Genomic DNA, 17,587 nt, shown 5'->3' with positions numbered 1-17,587 from the left:
AGGAGAAGGAGGCGGGCGCGCTGCCAGCTTCCCTGCCAAATCGTCTCTGTCTCTCTCTGTCTTCACCTGCCACGCAGGAGACTCCGTCCACCTGATGAAGTAGAACCAGAGTCAGCAAAGTTTTTCAGCAGGGGGCCGGTCCACTGTCCCTCAGACCTTGTGGGGGGTCAGACTATATTTTTGGGGGGGGGGGATGAAGAAGAGTTTGGATTTGATATCCCGCTTTATCATGAACGAATTCCTATGCCCCACAAATAACCCAGAGATGCATGTTAAATAAAAGCACGCATTCTACTTGTGTAAAAACACGCTGATTCCCGGACCGTCCGCAGGCCGGATTTAGAAGGCGATTGGGCCGGATCTGGCCCCCAGGCCCTAGTATGCCTACCCATGAAGTAGACTCTCAGTAACAAATTTGCTCGTCTTTAAGGTAGCTCCCCATTTGTGGAATGCTCTCCCCAGGGAGGCTCTCCTGGATCCGTCATGACATAGGGCCCCACTCTCCTGGCCCCCCCCAAAAAACACTAAAGAAAAAAACCCCTGGATGTACATTTCCAAAATAAAAAATAAACTTCATAATTGTATTTCACTTCAACAATTACTTTGATAAAATACATATGTTGTTATGAGCAAATGGCTTTAGACACCTATTAGGTCCATAAATTACCATATAGCATATATTCCACACAAAAAACAGCAACAATTTGTTGTTGATGAAGGACAGCTGGATATATAAAGGGCCCCATTACCTTCTATAGCTTAGGACCTCATCAAACCTGAATCCGGCCCTGATCTTTAGGCACCAGGGGGAAATGCTTCTCTTCAACCAGGCAAACTTTGGCTGATTAAGAACAGCAACAACAATTTATTATTTATTTCCCAGCCACTCTGAGCGGCTTCCAACAAAATATTAAAAATACAATTCCATAGCTGTCAATGTTTCCCTTTTTTAAAGCGAAATTCCCTTATTCCGAATAGGATTCCTCGTAAGAAAAGGGAAAAGTTGACAGCTATGCAATTCTAATATTCTTAGATTAACACCCTAAGGCAGAGGTTTCCAACCTTTTTGAGTCCATGGTTCCCTTGACCAACTCCATTCTTTCTGCAGCACCCCTGCTCAAGAGCCCAGTTACGCCACCCCTTGCCTGCAGAGCTGGCAGCCTCTCACCCTTTTTCAAATACCCTTCCTTGTGGAGGGTTCCCTCAGCCTTCTCTCCCCTATCCTTGGGCAGCCATAGCTGCCACCCCTGATATCTGAGCTGACTCCTCACCCCAATGAGAGGTCCCTCCTCACACTGCCCCACAGGGGCCTGGGAGCCAGCACCCCCTGACCAGCCCCAGAGGCACCATTCGCCTGCAGAGCTTGTAGCCAGGGCTGCTGCAACAAACAGCTGTGCAAGCCTTTGGGAGGCCGAGATGGGAGAGGGCATCAGAGGAGGGAAGGAACGAGGGACAGAGTCCAGTGTTGCCCACGGCACCCCTGAGAACCTTTCAAGGCAGCCCAGGGTGCCACAGTACACTGGTTGAAAACCCTTGTTCTAAGGCCTTTCAAATGCATTTGTAGGGGGTTATTGGGTTTTTTTGTTTTATTATGTATTTTGTGCTTTTATTTTGTATTTTTATGCTGCGAGCTGCCGAGATCTTCGGATGAAGGACAGTATTTCAATTTCAAACAAACAAACAAACAAACAAACAAATACCCATAAATAAGTTACAGGTAGGAAGCCGTGGTGGTCTGCCGTAGTCGAAACAAAATAAAAAAAATCCTTCCGGTAGCACCTTAGAGACCAACTAAGTTTGTTATTGGTATGAGCTTTCATATGCATGCACACTTATTTAGATACATTGAAACAGAAGTCCCCAGACCATTATATATAGTGAGAGGGTGGGGAGGGGTATTACTCAGAAGAGTGGTGGGAATGGGTGATTGGCTTATAGGTGTGGTAAACCTCTTAACGACTGCAATTGATCTTACAGGAAAAAGCAAGGGGCCATATCATGTATAATAAGATAAGAATCCAATGTCTCTATTCAGACCAGGTCTCTTCATGGTTTTAAGTCTGGTAATAAGTTGCAATTCAGCAACTTCTCTTTCCTGTCTATTTCTGAAATTCTTTTGTAATAAGACAGCTTGTTTGAGATCTTGTATAGAACGTCCTGAGAGATTGAAGTGTTCTCCTACTGATTTCTCTGTCTTGTGATTCCTGATATCAGATTTATGTCCATTTATCCTTTGGCGTAGGATTTGGCCTGCTTGTCCAGTATAGAGAGCTGAAGGGCACTGTTGGCATTTGATGGCATACACAATGTTAAATTAATTATCATAGAATCCGCGATGGGATTGGTTTGAATTTTTTCCATTCACCTTTCTTTCGTTTGAAGTTTGGATATTGCTTTTCTAGAACAGTCAGTGTTCAGGAGGAGTGGTATTGCTATATTATTTCATTCGGTTTCACATCCTCACTGAAGGCAAACAATTGCCACATTTTGCACTGTAGATAACTTTCTTAAAGCACGGGCCGGGGAGTGCATGTGCACTGGGCACCCCCTTTGTGATGGAAAACGTCATCCCAGCAGAAGCTAACAGTGTGAACCAAGGTCCTATTCTGTAGTGTTTGCCAGTGTGACTAATGGTGTGCTCTGATTTCACAATTGCCAGCAATGGGAAGGACCTAGCGCTGACCTCTTCTGCGGTTAGGGCAGGAAGGGATGGGGACAGGGAGGAGAAGGTGGTACTATTCAGCCACCAAGTTATATAGCGAAGGTCAGGGCTGGCCCATGCAAAAGTTGAGGTAAAGCCATTTGCTTCAGGTGGCAGGCAGATCTGGCTCTAGCCCTCACCATGGCATGGCTGCCAGCCCCGCTGTGGCTTCTCCCATGCCACCTATTGCCTTCCCCGCTGCCACTGCCCACAGTGGCAAAATGCTTCGTGCTGAAGGATGGGCATTTATACCTGGGTCTCTGTGATCCTAGTCCAGGGGTAGGCAACCTAAGACCCGGGGGCTGGATGTGGCCCAATTGCCTTCTCAATACGGCCCTCGGACGGTCCAGGAATCAGTGTGTTTTTACATGAGTAGAATGTGTCCTTTTATTTAAAATGCATCTCTGGGTTATTTGGGGAGCATAGGAATTCATTCATTAAAAAAAATAAAATAGTCTGGCCCCCCCAAGGTCTGAGGGACAGTGGACCAGCCCCCTGCTGAAAAAGTTTGCTGACCCCTGTAACCTAGTCCAGTACTCTAACCACTGCACCACACTGGCTCTCAAAAGCTGGCCTATTGTTCTCTTGCCAGTGTGGTGTAGTGGTTAAGAGTGGTAGACTTGTATTCTGATGAACCAGGTTCGCGTCTCTGCTCCTCCACATGCAGCTGCTGGGTGCCCTTGGGCTAGTCACACTTCTCTGAAGTCTCTCAGCCTCACTCACCTCACAGAGTGTTTGTTGTGGGGGAGGAAGGGAAAGGAGAATGTTAGCTGCTTTGAGACTCCTTAGGATAGTGATAAAGCGGGATATCAAATCCAAACTCTTCTTCTTCTTCTAGCTGGGCGAGGCTTTGGCCCATTGATTCCTTCTATCTAGGAGTTTTACTAGCTAGTTGTTTCTATGGCAGCACAGAAGGTGTGGGAGATAACATGTAGGTTTGTTTGTTTTTAAGCACCAGTTATTACATGAAACAGACATGCCAATAACAAAAATGGAGACATATTCTTTCTCACAAAGTCTATTTCCAAGCATTTATTAGAAGTTCTTTACTACATCCATCTAACTATACCACTTGTAAGTTCTTTGTAAACATTTATTTCATTTCAATCCTACTTGCAAAGCAGCCCCTCCGACCCATCTAAGATACGTATTTCTAGGGTCCGTCCTATTCTGCTCACTGTAATTTGTTTTAAACCGGTTTTAATTAAGTTGTTGTAACCCACCCTGGGACCTTATGGTGAAGGACAGGTAAGAAATAATAAATAGTAATAGTAATAGTACCTAATGTGCAGGTAGAGAATGGAGAAACAGTGTCCATGACAAAACTTACATTATATGAGAGCCCCAGAATAATTTCAGCTGAGCACAGTGACTCTCAAAAGCAAATTGGGTCCAGAAGATGCACTGAAAGGACCTGGGCTCTGAGACTCCTGGGTAATATATTGCAGCAGACTAGCATTCCCCTGGAAAGACATTTGCAGGTTGCTTTAAGAGAAAACCAAGATCTTGGATTACCAGCTTGCTCTAGGCTTATATCTGGATGCCTCAGAAGGGCCTGGTAGCAAGCTGTGGTGATATTAAAACTAGCGTGGAGAGTGAGGGGGGATAAATTGCTCCTGTGAGGAGATAAGCCTTGCAGGCAGAGTTATGCTGCCCAACTTCAACATGGTGAGCTGTGAAGATTAAAAAAGATCTGAAGCCCAGCTGAACAGGCTTGGAAGCAAAATGGGGTTGCTCTACTCCTATTTCTGCTGACGCTTCAAAGCAGGGATGGGAGATATTCCACAAAGGCGCTTGTTTGGAAAATATCTGAGCCCATGAGCTCCTGAAGAAGAGAAACTCTAGAGCAGGAGAGGACAATCTCTACCAGTAGCTCACAGATATTAATATAATGAGACGGGGCAGATCTGCAAAGAGAGGAGTGGGTCTCTTAAAGCCAACATGGTGGGTATTCCAGGTAGTGTCTTGGGAGGTGTAGCCGGCTTGGCAGTGGCCACGATTGGTGTCCCAGCAGCACTGGGGGCAGCAGGCTTCACTGGCCCTAGAATTGTAGCTGGCTCTCTGGCTGCAAAAATGATGTCGGCAGCGGCCGTCGCCAATGGTGGAGGAGTAGCAGCTGGGAGCGCTGTTGCCGCGCTTCAGTCAATCGGTACTGCTGGGCTGTCCACTGCTACCACAGCTGCAGTGACAGCTGGTGGAGCACTGCTGGCTACCATCTTCCTTTAAGAAGAAGACACACATACACAGAGGCCATATCTGCTTGGAAAATAATGCTTTGCTGTCAACGACATAACTCACTTGATTTACCTTCAGTAAAATGTGATTTTAATCAATGCTACGTTATTCCTATTGGACAAAATGTGCGAAAACAAATAAAGAGAATATAATGAGATGGGGTTGTATATTGCCAGAAACTGAGTATAAGCAGTAGGGTTGCAATCCCCCCCCCCCCCCGTGTGTGTGTGTGTGTGTGTGTGTGTGTGAGAGAGAGAGAGAGAGAGAGAGAGAGAGAGAGAAGCTCTCTGCTGTTAATTGTTGCACAACATGAAGAAAATATTTAGCACACAGTTGCTGCACCTACATGATGGTCAAATCTGGACGTGTTGATTTTCAGCCTATCAACATATTAAAAGCACACACCAATCTTCAGCAAGGAGAAAAAGGAGGAGACATTCCTTCATAGGACTGGCCTTATCCATTATACCTCAGGCTAGCCCTTATCACTCCTCAGTTGCCAGGTTGAGTGGATAATGGTACCATTTATCTACATGTGTACAGAGTTGCTGATAAACATCTGTACCCAGCAAGCACATCTATTTTGGCCGGGCTTTTGCTCAAGTTTAGAGGGCACCACGAAACAATAATACACGGGTGAAGTAGCAATTCACCAAACATGGGAAATCGAAGAGTGTTTGACTTGTAAAGGCTGAGTGGGGTTATGAAAACGAAAGATTGATGATACAGTAATCCTGCGAACGGGACTGGCAACCTTGGGGTTAAGAATGGAGGGCTCTAAATGCAAATATGAAGAGGGGCATGTGATGGGCACAAGGTAGACCCAGAGAGAGCTGGAAAGGGGTTAGAGAGGGAGGGATAGAAACAGTAGGACTACAAGTAGGATGGTTAACTAGCTAGAGAAGGAGACTTAGAGAATGCGAAAAGCAGGGCAGAGAAAAGCCAGAGCTTACCGGTAACTCTTATTCCAGCGCAAGGCAGGAAAACAAAAAGAGACTTATTTGGGGGAAGAGGCTGGTAAATCGTCCCAGGTTCTAGGCTACTCTGGTTTCCTGAATGTTTTTCAACTGTCACTTGGGCGGGTTTGGATAGGGGGACCCAAAGTTGCCTTTTCTGCAAGTCCCTAACTAAAACGTAAAAAATGGAAAAGAAATAAAGAAAAGGAAAAGCCTGTACAGTGGTACCTCAGGTTACATACGCTTCAGGTTACAGACTCCGCTAACCAGAAATATTACCTCGGGTTAAGAACTTTGCTTCAGGATGAGAACAGAAATTGTGCAGTGGCAGCACAGCGGCAGCAGGAGGCCCCATTAGCTAAAGTGGTGCTTCAGGTTAAGAACAGACCTCCAGAAAAAATTAAGTTCTTAACCTGAGGTTAAGATACCACTGTATCATTGATGGGGCAATGCTATTGGGTGACAGAGAGAAGGTGGAATTGCTCAGCACCTGCTTTCTCCCAAAAAGAAGACTGTGCCCAATCTGATGATGATAGAATAAACCAATTGCCTTCTCAATCCGGCCCACAGACGGTCCGGGAATCAGCGTGTTTTTACATGAGTAGAATGTGTCCTTTTATTTAAAATGCATCTCTGGATTATTTGTGGGGCATAGGAATTTGTTCATTTTTTTTTTCAAAATATAGTCCAGCCCACCACATGGTCTGAGGGATGGTGGACTGGCCCATCGCTTAAAAAGGTTGCTGACCCCTGTTCTTGAAGCTACACTAAAAGCAGAAAAAAACTCTTCTTATGCTTTAATATTAATATCTTGAAACATTGCCTAGGTACAATTTGGTTTTCTGCTCAAAATGGTGCCAAGCCTCTCCCAGCCCTTCAGCTGTTGCTAGGCTACAGTTTTATTCATCCTTTACCAATAGCTGGAGTTGATGTGAATCCAACAATATATGAAGGACCACAAGTTTCCCACCTCTGACTTATGCAAACAATGCATAAATATGTGACACAGTCCACACGCAAAACAATCTTCTATACATCCAGTTACAGATAGGTAGCCGTGTTGGTCTGCCATAGTCAAAATAAAAAAATTCCTTCCAGTAGCACCTTAAAGACCAACTAAGTTAGTTCTTGGTATGAGCTTTCGTGTGCATGCACATCTGAAGAAGTGTGCATGCACACGAAAGCTCATACCAAGAACTAAATTAGTTAGTCTTTAAGGTGCTACTGGAAGGAATTTTTTTATTTAATCTTCTATACAGTTTCAGCTGCAAAAATTGGCAGGATGAAGAGAGGAGAGGTAGGTTAAATAATGGAAGACCATGTGGAAAGTGTCATTATCAAATCTTTACATTTAAGAAAGGGTCCCAAAAGGTTAAGCCAAGGTCCCTACTACATTTTGAACTCAGCAGAGTTCTTATGAAGGTGAAATCAACAACATATCTGGTTGTGATACCAAGAAATGCATTGTGGAATAAGCTTTTAATAAATTAGAGTCTATGTAGAAAGTATAATCCTCAGTTACAGGCCTATATGCATGGTGGTAAGGGGCTCTGCGGAGAGTTAAAAGTAATAAATAAATATGGGGGATCTTTGGCCCTCCAGGCATTGCTGAATAACAACTTTCATTAGCCCCAGCAAGTGTGGCCAATAGCCCGGGAGGTTGGGAGCTGCAGTTCAGCTTGAGGGCCAAAGGTTCCTCACATCTGCAGTAAAATGAAATACAAAAAGTATAGAAATTAACAATTCAATTAGATCTAGGGCCTATTCAAAATAAGCAAGGAGATCCAGGAAACCAGCAATACAACCACAGTGGCAAAGAAACCATTGTTTCTATTCAGAACCAAATGAATGGAGTTGAACATTTTGATAACCAACAGTTTAGCAGTTCAGCAGTTTAACCCTATAGTCCCACCTTTAAATTCCTTTGGCCAAGTATGCTCACCTTATTTTGGAATACAAACTGAGAATTCCATATTACTTCCCTCTTGATGAGCCTTAGCAAGTCCCTAGTCTAAGAATAAATTTATTTTTTTCTCAAAAAGGATGCTTTAGTATTTAGAACAGGGAATCCTGGATTCTTACTTTTTTTAAAGTTAAGTGCCTTTATTAAAGCTGGTTACATGCCTCAGGATGTTTCCCTCATTCTTTTCACCTGTGCATTATAAGATTGCTCACTTTTCTATGAGTAAGCCCCATGAAAGTCAATGGGACTTACTTCTGAGTAAACAGGCATGAGGTTGTATTGTAAAGCAAGTTTACTCAGAAGTCTGTGAGTTTGGAACTGCAGCTTTCAGTGGGAGAGAATACAAACTGATAGACTTTAAAGTGCCTCAACTTTCTTATTTGTTTCAGATGCCTCGGGGTTAATATTTACGCATCCCAAACATAAATTTGTGATTAGTTTGCAGTGGGGTCTACCATCTAACTGAGCTGGATCATTTGGATTTAAAACCACCTGGCCACACATGGGACAGACACAAAATTAAATCCAACTTTTCTAGTAGCTTTGAAGGTTGTTAGGCTGCAACCCTATACATACTTACTTTAAAGTAAGCCCAATTAAAATAATTACATGTACTTCTGTGTAAACATGAGCGTGACTTTCACCAAACAGATATTTAAAGAAAATCACCAATAATCGTGCAGCAAAATTGCTGAACATCATTAACCCAGCTCCGCCTCGTTCCTTAGGCAGCCCCACCCACCTTGCTCCTGATTGGGGCTGATAGACCCATTTAATCTTCTCCGCTCCCTCCTAACTGGCAAATGAGAGGAGGAATTAAGAAGGGGAAAGGGTTATTAGAATACAAAGTTTTTATTTTTGGAAAAAGAGGAGAAGCTGTAGGATTTAGGTGAATGAGAAGAAAGGTGCGCTGCTGGACCAAACCTCTGAAGTTTTGCGTTCTTGTCTTTAAATTGGTTTGTTACTTGCAGGTCATGGCATTTGTGGATACTGTAATATCCTCAGCTGGGTTCAACCACTTGCAGGATGTACAATCTGAACTTATCCAGGTGAGGAGCAGGGGTTTATGGTGTCCTGTTGGCTTGTGTCCTTTGCCGAGGGTTGGGAATTAAAACGGGGGCGGGGGGCGGTGTTAACCGGTCTCCGGCTTGGCCCTAGGTTGCTTCTTAGCATTATAAAATATCTGCCCTTAATTGATGTGTTCCATTTTGCTTCTTTCCAAACACTTCTGAATTCTGCCTAACTTGTTAGAAGATGGCAAAAGAGTTTTTTTGTTTTTAAAAAAAGTGTGTGTAAAACTTGGTTTTCATGCTTCCAGCAAGGCACTCTTTCTGAAACAGCCATATATGTTTTCGTGTAATATTCATATGCCTATACAGATGCTAGGCTTATAGGATAGCTTTTAAAGTTGCACATGCCTCCCTGCTAAATAAAAGCCATTATAACCACAGTCATAGAATTCTGGATCTAGAAGGCACATTGGAAACAATATGCTCCAATTGGTTGCCCAGTCAAGGTTTCTATCCTACCTCTGCTTATATACCTCCAGTGAAGGAGAGTCCAACCATCTCCTGAGGCAGTCTGTGCCGCTTTTCTTACTGTTGGGAAGTTTCTGCCTACCTGCAATTTTCACCTATTGGTTCTAGACACAGGTCTGCTTTGTCTTCTTTGGGACAGCCCTTCAGATATTTTAAGAAATACATGATAGCAGTTTTCATCTTCTCTTCGCTGGGCGCAACATGCCTTCTTCCCTTGTATGTCTCCCCCTTTTTTCTTCCTGCCTAAATTTCCTAATCTAAGTTGGGAACGTGAGCTCCTCCAGGCAAGGATCTGCATTTTATAATATTTTTTGGCACAATTAGAGTAGAATTGAATTTCCATGTGTTTCTAACAACATGCTCACTCTGCCAATGTATTTGCCCTTTCACTGTAGAATCAGCAGTACAAATGCCTTCTCATGTGAAGTAGTGTCCTTCAGGAGACTGGTGATATATGTGGGGCTTCCTTTAAGATTTTAATTTTGTCATTCATGTGAAATGGGCAAGATGGCATACCTTCGTTTCTGCACAGTCTTATTACGTTTTCTCTTTTGCCCCTCCCTTTGCCTAAATTTTCTTCAAAAATGTGTACCTAATCAATGCTCTGAAATTATGACTGGGGAGAAACTTGTAATCTATAATGGTTGCTTGTTTTATAAATCACTGTACGCCTGTTTCTTGACTTTAACTGTGGCGGGACCTGGATTTTTAGAGAAACTTGTGAACACTGCCATTGTGCCAGGTAAACTGACAAACTAATAGGGATGGGGTATCCTTGGTTCAGATCTCTGACTGACCCATGAACTTGCTGGGTGTGGCGAAGCAAGCTGCAGTTTTGTTTTGGTCTCCACCCCTTCTGCAATCCAAGAATAAGACTACTAACCTGCCTTACACAAGTATGGATGCTGATTCATTTTGGATCCTCCACAGAGGATCACATGATTGCAAGAGGCCTTGCACCCCAGAGGTGTTCATGGGCAGATGGAAGAGGGAGGCTTGTGTTTAGAGGAGAGAGCTCTTATAACAGGCATAGGCAGACTCCAGCCCTCCAGATGTTTTGGAACTACAATTCCTATGATCCCTAGCTAACAGGACCAGTGGTCAGGGATGGTGGGAATTGTAGTCTCAAAACATCTGGAAGGCTGGAGTTTGCCTATGCCTGTCTTATAACCAAGATTCCTGTGTACTAGGCCTTTGGCACTTGGCATTGCAAGGACATCTCGCAGTTCTGCTTCCTGGTCCTGATCTAAATTTCTTGTACATCATTACATGACAAGGATAACTGTGACTTTAAAAATGAATGGGAACTCTTTACAAAGTACTTAAACAACAAAATGAACTGGTCTCCTTGGCAGGTTTTGAATAAACATACACAAACTTTTTATTGATAATATTTAGATAGATAAATTAAGGATCTGTACAATTCTGTAACATGCAGAGAATAACAAATTATGAAAAACCAGAGAGAGGAGCTGAGGGAAGTCTGGGGGGGTGGGTTCTGTTTTCAGGGGAGGGGAGGGGGAAAATGGGGATGGGGGGAAATGAGGGTGATGTATTTTTGAAAAACTGTTAATTTGAAATTCCTAATAAAAAATATTTAAAAATAAATAAATTTATTGTACATCCAGTCATACAACAGCAGTACAGTGCTGTGGGATGTGATCCTGATAGGTGGGTTTGAGAGCATTAGAAGACAGGAGCTACAAGAAATATTTGCTCCATGGTTTTTCCCCGGGGCTCAAAATATTCTAATGAACATTTTTGTTGCCTATCTTTGAGCTCCCTGTAGAGATAGCTAGGGTCCTGCCTATCCCTGATGCAGAATTGTAGCTTGTGCAGGAGGCCTGATAAGAAGCCCATTATCTTTGCCCTAATGGCAGGCACTGGAGCGCATTAGAAGCTTTTGTAAGTTGCTTCTGAGTTTAAAGAAAAGAAACTGAAGGGAACGGTTGCAAGCTTTATTCAGCAGGAGCCAGTTGCAGCACCAGGGCCTAACCTTTTTGTACTGTTTGTTTACGTTACAGTGGTGGAAACAGGAGGATTCCTTAGGCCATTCATCTCGGGGGCTCTTAGATGTGCCCCAGCCTGAGGGGGTTCAGCAGATGAAGCAAGAATATGAAGCCTACTGGGATGTTGACTTCCTCATGAGAAACTTCTCTGCCTCGGAGCCAGCCACCTCTAGTGCTACTTGGGCTGGCCAAGAGGAACAACCTGCAGTGTCCACTGCCTGCCTACCAGTAACCACTGAGGAGGGAATGAGAGGCAGGCTACCCAAAACCAACAGAGGGGTGCCTGGTGCTCCTTGGGCACCAGGTTTTGACACCAAACTCCAACCAGGAGATAGCTCTGTGAACTATGTTCCTCCTGCTCATCACGGATATGCCCAGAATGTGGTGGATCCAAATAAGAGCCTAGCAATGTCCAGTGATCATCTGCAGCACTTCCTTGCCCAGGCAGATTTTGGGGCTTTTGCTCCCACAGTACAACACCACGGAGAGCCAAAAGAGAGAGTTCATGGGCAGTACTACCAGCTGACCTATGTACACCCAGGTCCCTCTTTGCAGAGCAAACATGGATCTCACAGTCAGCTTCCACCGGCGCAATCCCAGCTGCCCCACCGCAGTCTGCTGAGCAGCAGTTTCCCTACCTACCCTGGCCACTACCAAGCCACATTCCAGCTTTACCAGACAGATGCAGCTGTGTCTACTACATCTTCCCTTTACAGCACCCTGACGCCTCCCTTGCCTGCCAAGGAAGCCGCAGACAAGCCTAAGAAAGGACACAAGACTTCATCCCGTAAGCAGCCTGCCAGCCACATCTGCAATTATCCCAACTGTGGGAAAACTTACACCAAGAGCTCCCACCTCAAGGCCCATCTTCGCACTCACACAGGTAAAAAAAAAAAGCCACAATAATAATAATAATAATAATAATAATAATAATAATAATAATAATAATTTTTTATTTAAATCCTGTCCTCCCCAGCTGAAACCAGACTCAGAGCAGCTAACAACAGTAAAAGTAACACAATTTACATAAAATCACAATCAATTAATTGAAATACATTCTAAAATCAATTCATTCTAAAATCAGTTCGGTTAATGGCAACGATTGGACTAGAGTTCTGAGGATTAGCAAAGGAGGGGGTCAGACTGTGCCTTGGCCAAAGGTCTGGTGAAACAGCTCTGTCTTGCAGGCCCTGTGGAAGATGTCAAGTCTCACAGGGCCCTAGTCTCTTGTGACAGAGCGTTCTACCAGATCGGGGCCACAGCCAAAAAAGCCCTGGCTCTGGTTGAGGGAGGTCCCTGGGTTGGGAGTGGATTCCTTAGTAATGCTGTCCTCAGTAGTATCATCCTGCAAGTTGAACACTACTTAACCATACTCCAGCTTTCCACTGGAAATTTCCATCACAGGTACTTTGCTTTCCATTCTGGTTTTCCCCCTCCCAGCATCTAACTATGGGATGTTTCACTACAGTGACCCAGACCCATGCCAAGGCTGGAGGGGGAAACTGCTGTTGATTGAGTTGTTCTTCAATAGTGGGTGTGAGTCTACTCAGTTGCCTTTTTTAGATGAAATCATACCCCACCTCCCCCAAAATGATCAGGTTTGTAGTCTGGGGGTGATCCTGGATCCATCTTTGTCATGAAAGGCCCTGATGACCTCAATGGCTAGGAGACCCTTTTTATTAGTGTTGGCTAGTAAGGTAGCTATGGCTGTTTCTGGACTGGGATGGCTTGACCACTGCCACCCATGTGCTCATAACCTCCAGGCTGGATTACTGCAATGTACTCAATAAGTGGGACCTTACTTGAGAAGCCACAGATTCCCTCCCATTAAATATTAGATGGGCTCTCTCTCTGTTCTGTTTTGGGCACTTGGTGAAGCCCAGCCTCTCACAACAAGCATTTTATGTAGTTATTTTCCCTTGTCTGCATCTGTATTGGAACACATGGCGGTATGTAGATTTTTTTACTTGTTTTATCATTTGTATGTTTGTTGCCCTTGGGACTCTTGGGAGGAAGGGTGGGATAGAAACGTAACAAGGAGTAAACATAGAAATAAGTTAAGTAAATGTGAGTATAATCCTCTTTTGGCTCAGAAGCAGAAGGTTGCAGTGATTGTTGCTTGTCTTTTGCAGGTGAGAAGCCATACCCCTGCCTGTATGAAGGGTGTGCTTGGAAATTTGCCCGCTCCGATGAGCTGACTCGCCATTATCGCAAGCACACTGGCCAACGCCCATTCAAGTGTCAGGTCTGCCTGCGCACTTTCTCCCGTTCGGATCACCTCTCCCTCCATGTGAAGAAACACGTGTAACGGATGCCCAAACCCTGGACTGCAGTGGACATTCTGGGCCAACAGGAGGTCTTGAAGAAGAGGGTGGTAGGGGTGGGTCGTTGGGTAACTGCAGGTGTAAGCCTTTCTCTCCTTGTAGCCCCTTGTCCTTCACAAGTGCTGTGTTCTGCATCTGTGGTAGGGAACTAATTAGGCCTTGCAAGGGTCTTAATCTGGCCAGCTAGGCCACTTCCCCCTAAACTATGGCCATCTCAATGGTGTGGCAATTAAAGACATGGCTGGGATTGGCTGCACTAGAGTGTTCTGGTGCAGCTGCTCTCTGTGCTGATCCAGGCTCTAACTGGATCAAGTCTGCCACTGTTCTATATATGTATTAATTTCTATGAAATAAAGCCAAGCCATTGCAGAATGATTGGGGTAACAACTCATCTATCTCAGAGGTGAGTATTTTGTGGCCCTTCAGACGTTGTTTGGCTAAAGTTCCCATCATACCATTGCTTGTTCTGGTTTATGGGGACATTGCTTGTTCCTTGCTCATGGGGAATAGAATCTTCTCCCTGTATTTTGCTTTTCTGACCCAGTCGTCATCCATGCAGACCAATGTCTTCAGTCCCCCCCAGAATGTTCCTGTAGCTACGGCTTGCTTACATATGTTGAGTTGGCATCCAAGGGATGTGGGCACCCCGAGGCAACTGCGTCCTGCAGGTTCTCTAACTGTATAAAGGGAAAGTGGAGTAATAGTACCATCCAGGGGCAAAAGCCTACAGCTTTCTTTATTAAAATGAATTGGCTGAAAAAGTGCTGTCTCATGTATTTCATTTGTGCTGAAAATTGAAAGTGTTCATTCTACAGTTTGCTGGATCAGATACTGGGCAATAGAGCTCAGGGTTTTACCCTCTAGAAGACAAATAATTTCTGGTGTCCTCTCAGCTTTTTAGCAGCCAAAATGGTAAGGCCAAGAATAACTTGGCCCCACCAGAAGGATCACACATTGGTACCTTTCATCACTGCATAGATTAAAATAGGCAGTGCTTTGGGGGGGGGGTGCAGAATTTTAAATTTGGCCTCATTGAGGGGCAGTCTTTCAATATGAGTCAGAAAATGAAAGTACCCCTAAACATTTTTTAAGAAAAAAAAAAGCTCTGAAAATAGGATGGGCTTGTAGGCATATAACAATTTATTCTTACGCTATTCCTTCTTCCTGTTCACTAGCAATTTGCTTGGTAAAAACCTGTCCTGGACTGATTAAAAAAGTAAACTTTGTCTTAAACTTATGGTCACATTGGAGGACAATTTAACTGATTACAGCATATGAACCTTCCTGGTTGTGCACAGCCTCAGATTTCACATGTCAGTAGATTAAGGTTTGTGTATAAGTTGGATCTATCCCACCTCACCCCAGCCTGAACTCTAAACACCAACTGCAATAGTAATCATGTCTACTCAGAAGTGAGTCCCACTTAATTTGGTGGGGCCAGCTTCTAAATAAATGGTGTTAGGATTGCAGCTTTAGGTAGAAGGTCCAGAAATCTCTAGAAGGGCAACATAATGCTGGTCATATATTTTAAAGTCCTCAAACTACAAGATGGGAGCAGCAATCCAAAAAAAGAATCGGGTGAAATTGTGGTTGTGATAGCTGCTGCTGAGTAATAAATCTATTGTCATGAGACACAACTAAGAGGTATTGTATGTGGCAATATAGTTGCATTAATATGGCTCTGGAATACAATAATTTTCGGAAGGGTGAGTGACAAAAAAACCCCTCTTTAAGAAACCACAGACCTTGATTTACATTGCTAAAATGTGATTTCAGACATAATGTGTATTTTAAGTGTGCTGCATTTTATTCAGTGGAAAAAATGATTGGCCGGATCTAGTGCTATAGTGGCCAGGAGAAAAAGAGCACTGGGCTTCTCCTGAATCTTTAACCGTTACTTAGAAGAGAAAATTTCAGGATGTGTAGCTTGCATTGCAAGCTATACCTGTTGAAATTCTCTCTTCTACACATTAAAGGAGCAGGAGCCCAGGGCTGTAGCTAGGGGGTGGTGAGGAAGGCCCCCGGCAGGGGCACAGGCGATGGGGGGGCAAAATAGACTATAAATATGTCAATAACTATATAAATAAAAATATTGATTATTGCCTTATAAGAAATGGTTTTAAATAGAGGGTGAATTAAATGGGTGGATGGGTGGGGTTGGATAAGAGGTGGAAAGAAGAGCTAATTTGCTCATGGCTAGGGGGCACAATCTGGATGGTTCTGCCAGGGGTGCAAGATCACCTAGCTATGGCAGGGGGTTTCCTGCTTGGCAGGGGGTTGGACTCGATGGCCCTTGTGGTCTTTTCCAACTCTATGATTCTATGATTCTATAGCTCTGCAGGAGCCCTGTGTCCTGCCCCCCCCCCCCCGAGCACCCAATCTAGTGCTAGCATGTACATGGTGCTAAGAGGAAGGGAAGCTTGGCAAATCCACACCATGATCAACTCCCACCCAGAAACCTATGTCCCCGCTGTGGAAGGATGTGCGGATCCAGAATAGGCCTCCACAGTCACCTACGGACTAAAACTGTGTTTATGGAAGACAATCTTACTTGGCTACAAGTGATCTCCAAAGAAGAAGAAGGAGGTTTCTCTGTAGGGGAGCTGGTTCCTTGCAGTCAGCAGACCCCTGCTGTCTTCCTCAGTGAATATTGTTAAAGAAATTGGAGTTCTTGTTAGAAATGCACTGAAAAAGATATACCAAGAACTCTGGCCACAACTTTCAATTTGAGGAATAATTCCTACTCAAGAGTTGAAATGAAAAACGTGTATATTCTGCTAAGAATAACAGTTTGAAGCTAGTAGTAAATTTAAATATAACATGTAAGTACAATGGTTTTAAAGTAATAGTAAGTTTGGATACAACGTTTAAGTACAGAAATAATGTAGTTTCAAATATACAGTGATATGGTACAAAGGTACATGAAATACCAGTGCACAACAATTGTTTTATACAAGTCTTAGCAGAATATACACGTTTTTCATTTCAACTCTTGAGTAGGAATTATTCCTCAAATTGAAAGTTGTGGCCAGAGTTCTTGGTATATCTTCCTCAGTGAATAGACAGCTGTAATGTTTTAAGAATGGTTAGATATGGGTTGAGTACCCACTTGCGGCATTGGTGTTTTCAATTGGTGATTGTGTGCTTTCAAACTAAATCCATGTGCCTGAAAATGCCACAATAGTGGATGCTTCTACATGGAAATTTTATCATGGCCTCTGTTCCTTATGCATACAAGTTTTGCACTGGGCCCACATTACAACCAAAATGCCATCCTATTTGGTTCAGTTTTACTGGTTTTTTGTTTTGAAAATCTGATAGATAAATGCTAAAAACCATGTGTGTAGACCTCCCCTGGAGCACCAGTCCAGAAGGGGAGTGTGACGTTGAGTTGGGGCACTCTAGCAGATTTTTCTTCAAAAGAAAAGTACCAGCGTTAAGCATGCTTTAAAAATCATGTGGTTAATGTAACGCGTAATTAGCCCTAAGTGGTCACATCTACAGGTGTGTCTCATTATCTCTGAAGCAACGCTGCAAACTTTGCATAATTCAAATCGCCAGTGCTATAAATTCTTCCTCAGATAACAGTATCCTTTCTGGGGCTGATCAAAGCCACCTGGTTGCCAAGGTTACAGATTGTTTGCCTAATAATGCCCCCTGCAAAACATTCCAGCATTAGATAGTTTAGAAACAGTTCTCCTCCCTTCTCAGGTTTAGGCTTAATTGCCTCATTATCATTAAGGTGGGGTTTCCTTAGCACTGCCATCAAATCTAAACCCCTCTTCATTCCATCATTGGCTGTGTTCACATTTGATAATGAGCTGTGGCCTGCCTTGTTCACACAGCTCAATTATTCTCTGC

The 17,587-nt window shown here is 43.8% G+C and overlaps 1 protein-coding gene across 1 annotated transcript; it reads left to right on the top strand.

The window, feature by feature from the left end:
• Nucleotides 1–8,652: 8,652 nt before the first annotated feature.
• Nucleotides 8,653–14,487, top strand: KLF1 (KLF transcription factor 1). Its single transcript, XM_083481334.1, has 3 exons — nt 8,653–8,904; nt 11,418–12,285; nt 13,535–14,487. The coding sequence occupies exons 1-3, from the start codon at nt 8,749–8,751 to the stop codon at nt 13,708–13,710; spliced, it is 1,200 nt and encodes a 399-aa protein (XP_083337460.1). The 5' UTR covers nt 8,653–8,748; the 3' UTR covers nt 13,711–14,487.
• Nucleotides 14,488–17,587: the final 3,100 nt, after the last annotated feature.

Source organism: Podarcis liolepis (genome assembly GCF_965112155.1).
Source record: "Podarcis liolepis genome assembly, chromosome: 17".
In the NCBI taxonomy this organism is placed as follows: domain Eukaryota; kingdom Metazoa; phylum Chordata; class Lepidosauria; order Squamata; family Lacertidae; genus Podarcis; species Podarcis liolepis.
Note: the sequence above shows the minus strand (reverse complement) of the source record. Positions and strands in the feature narration are given on the sequence as shown.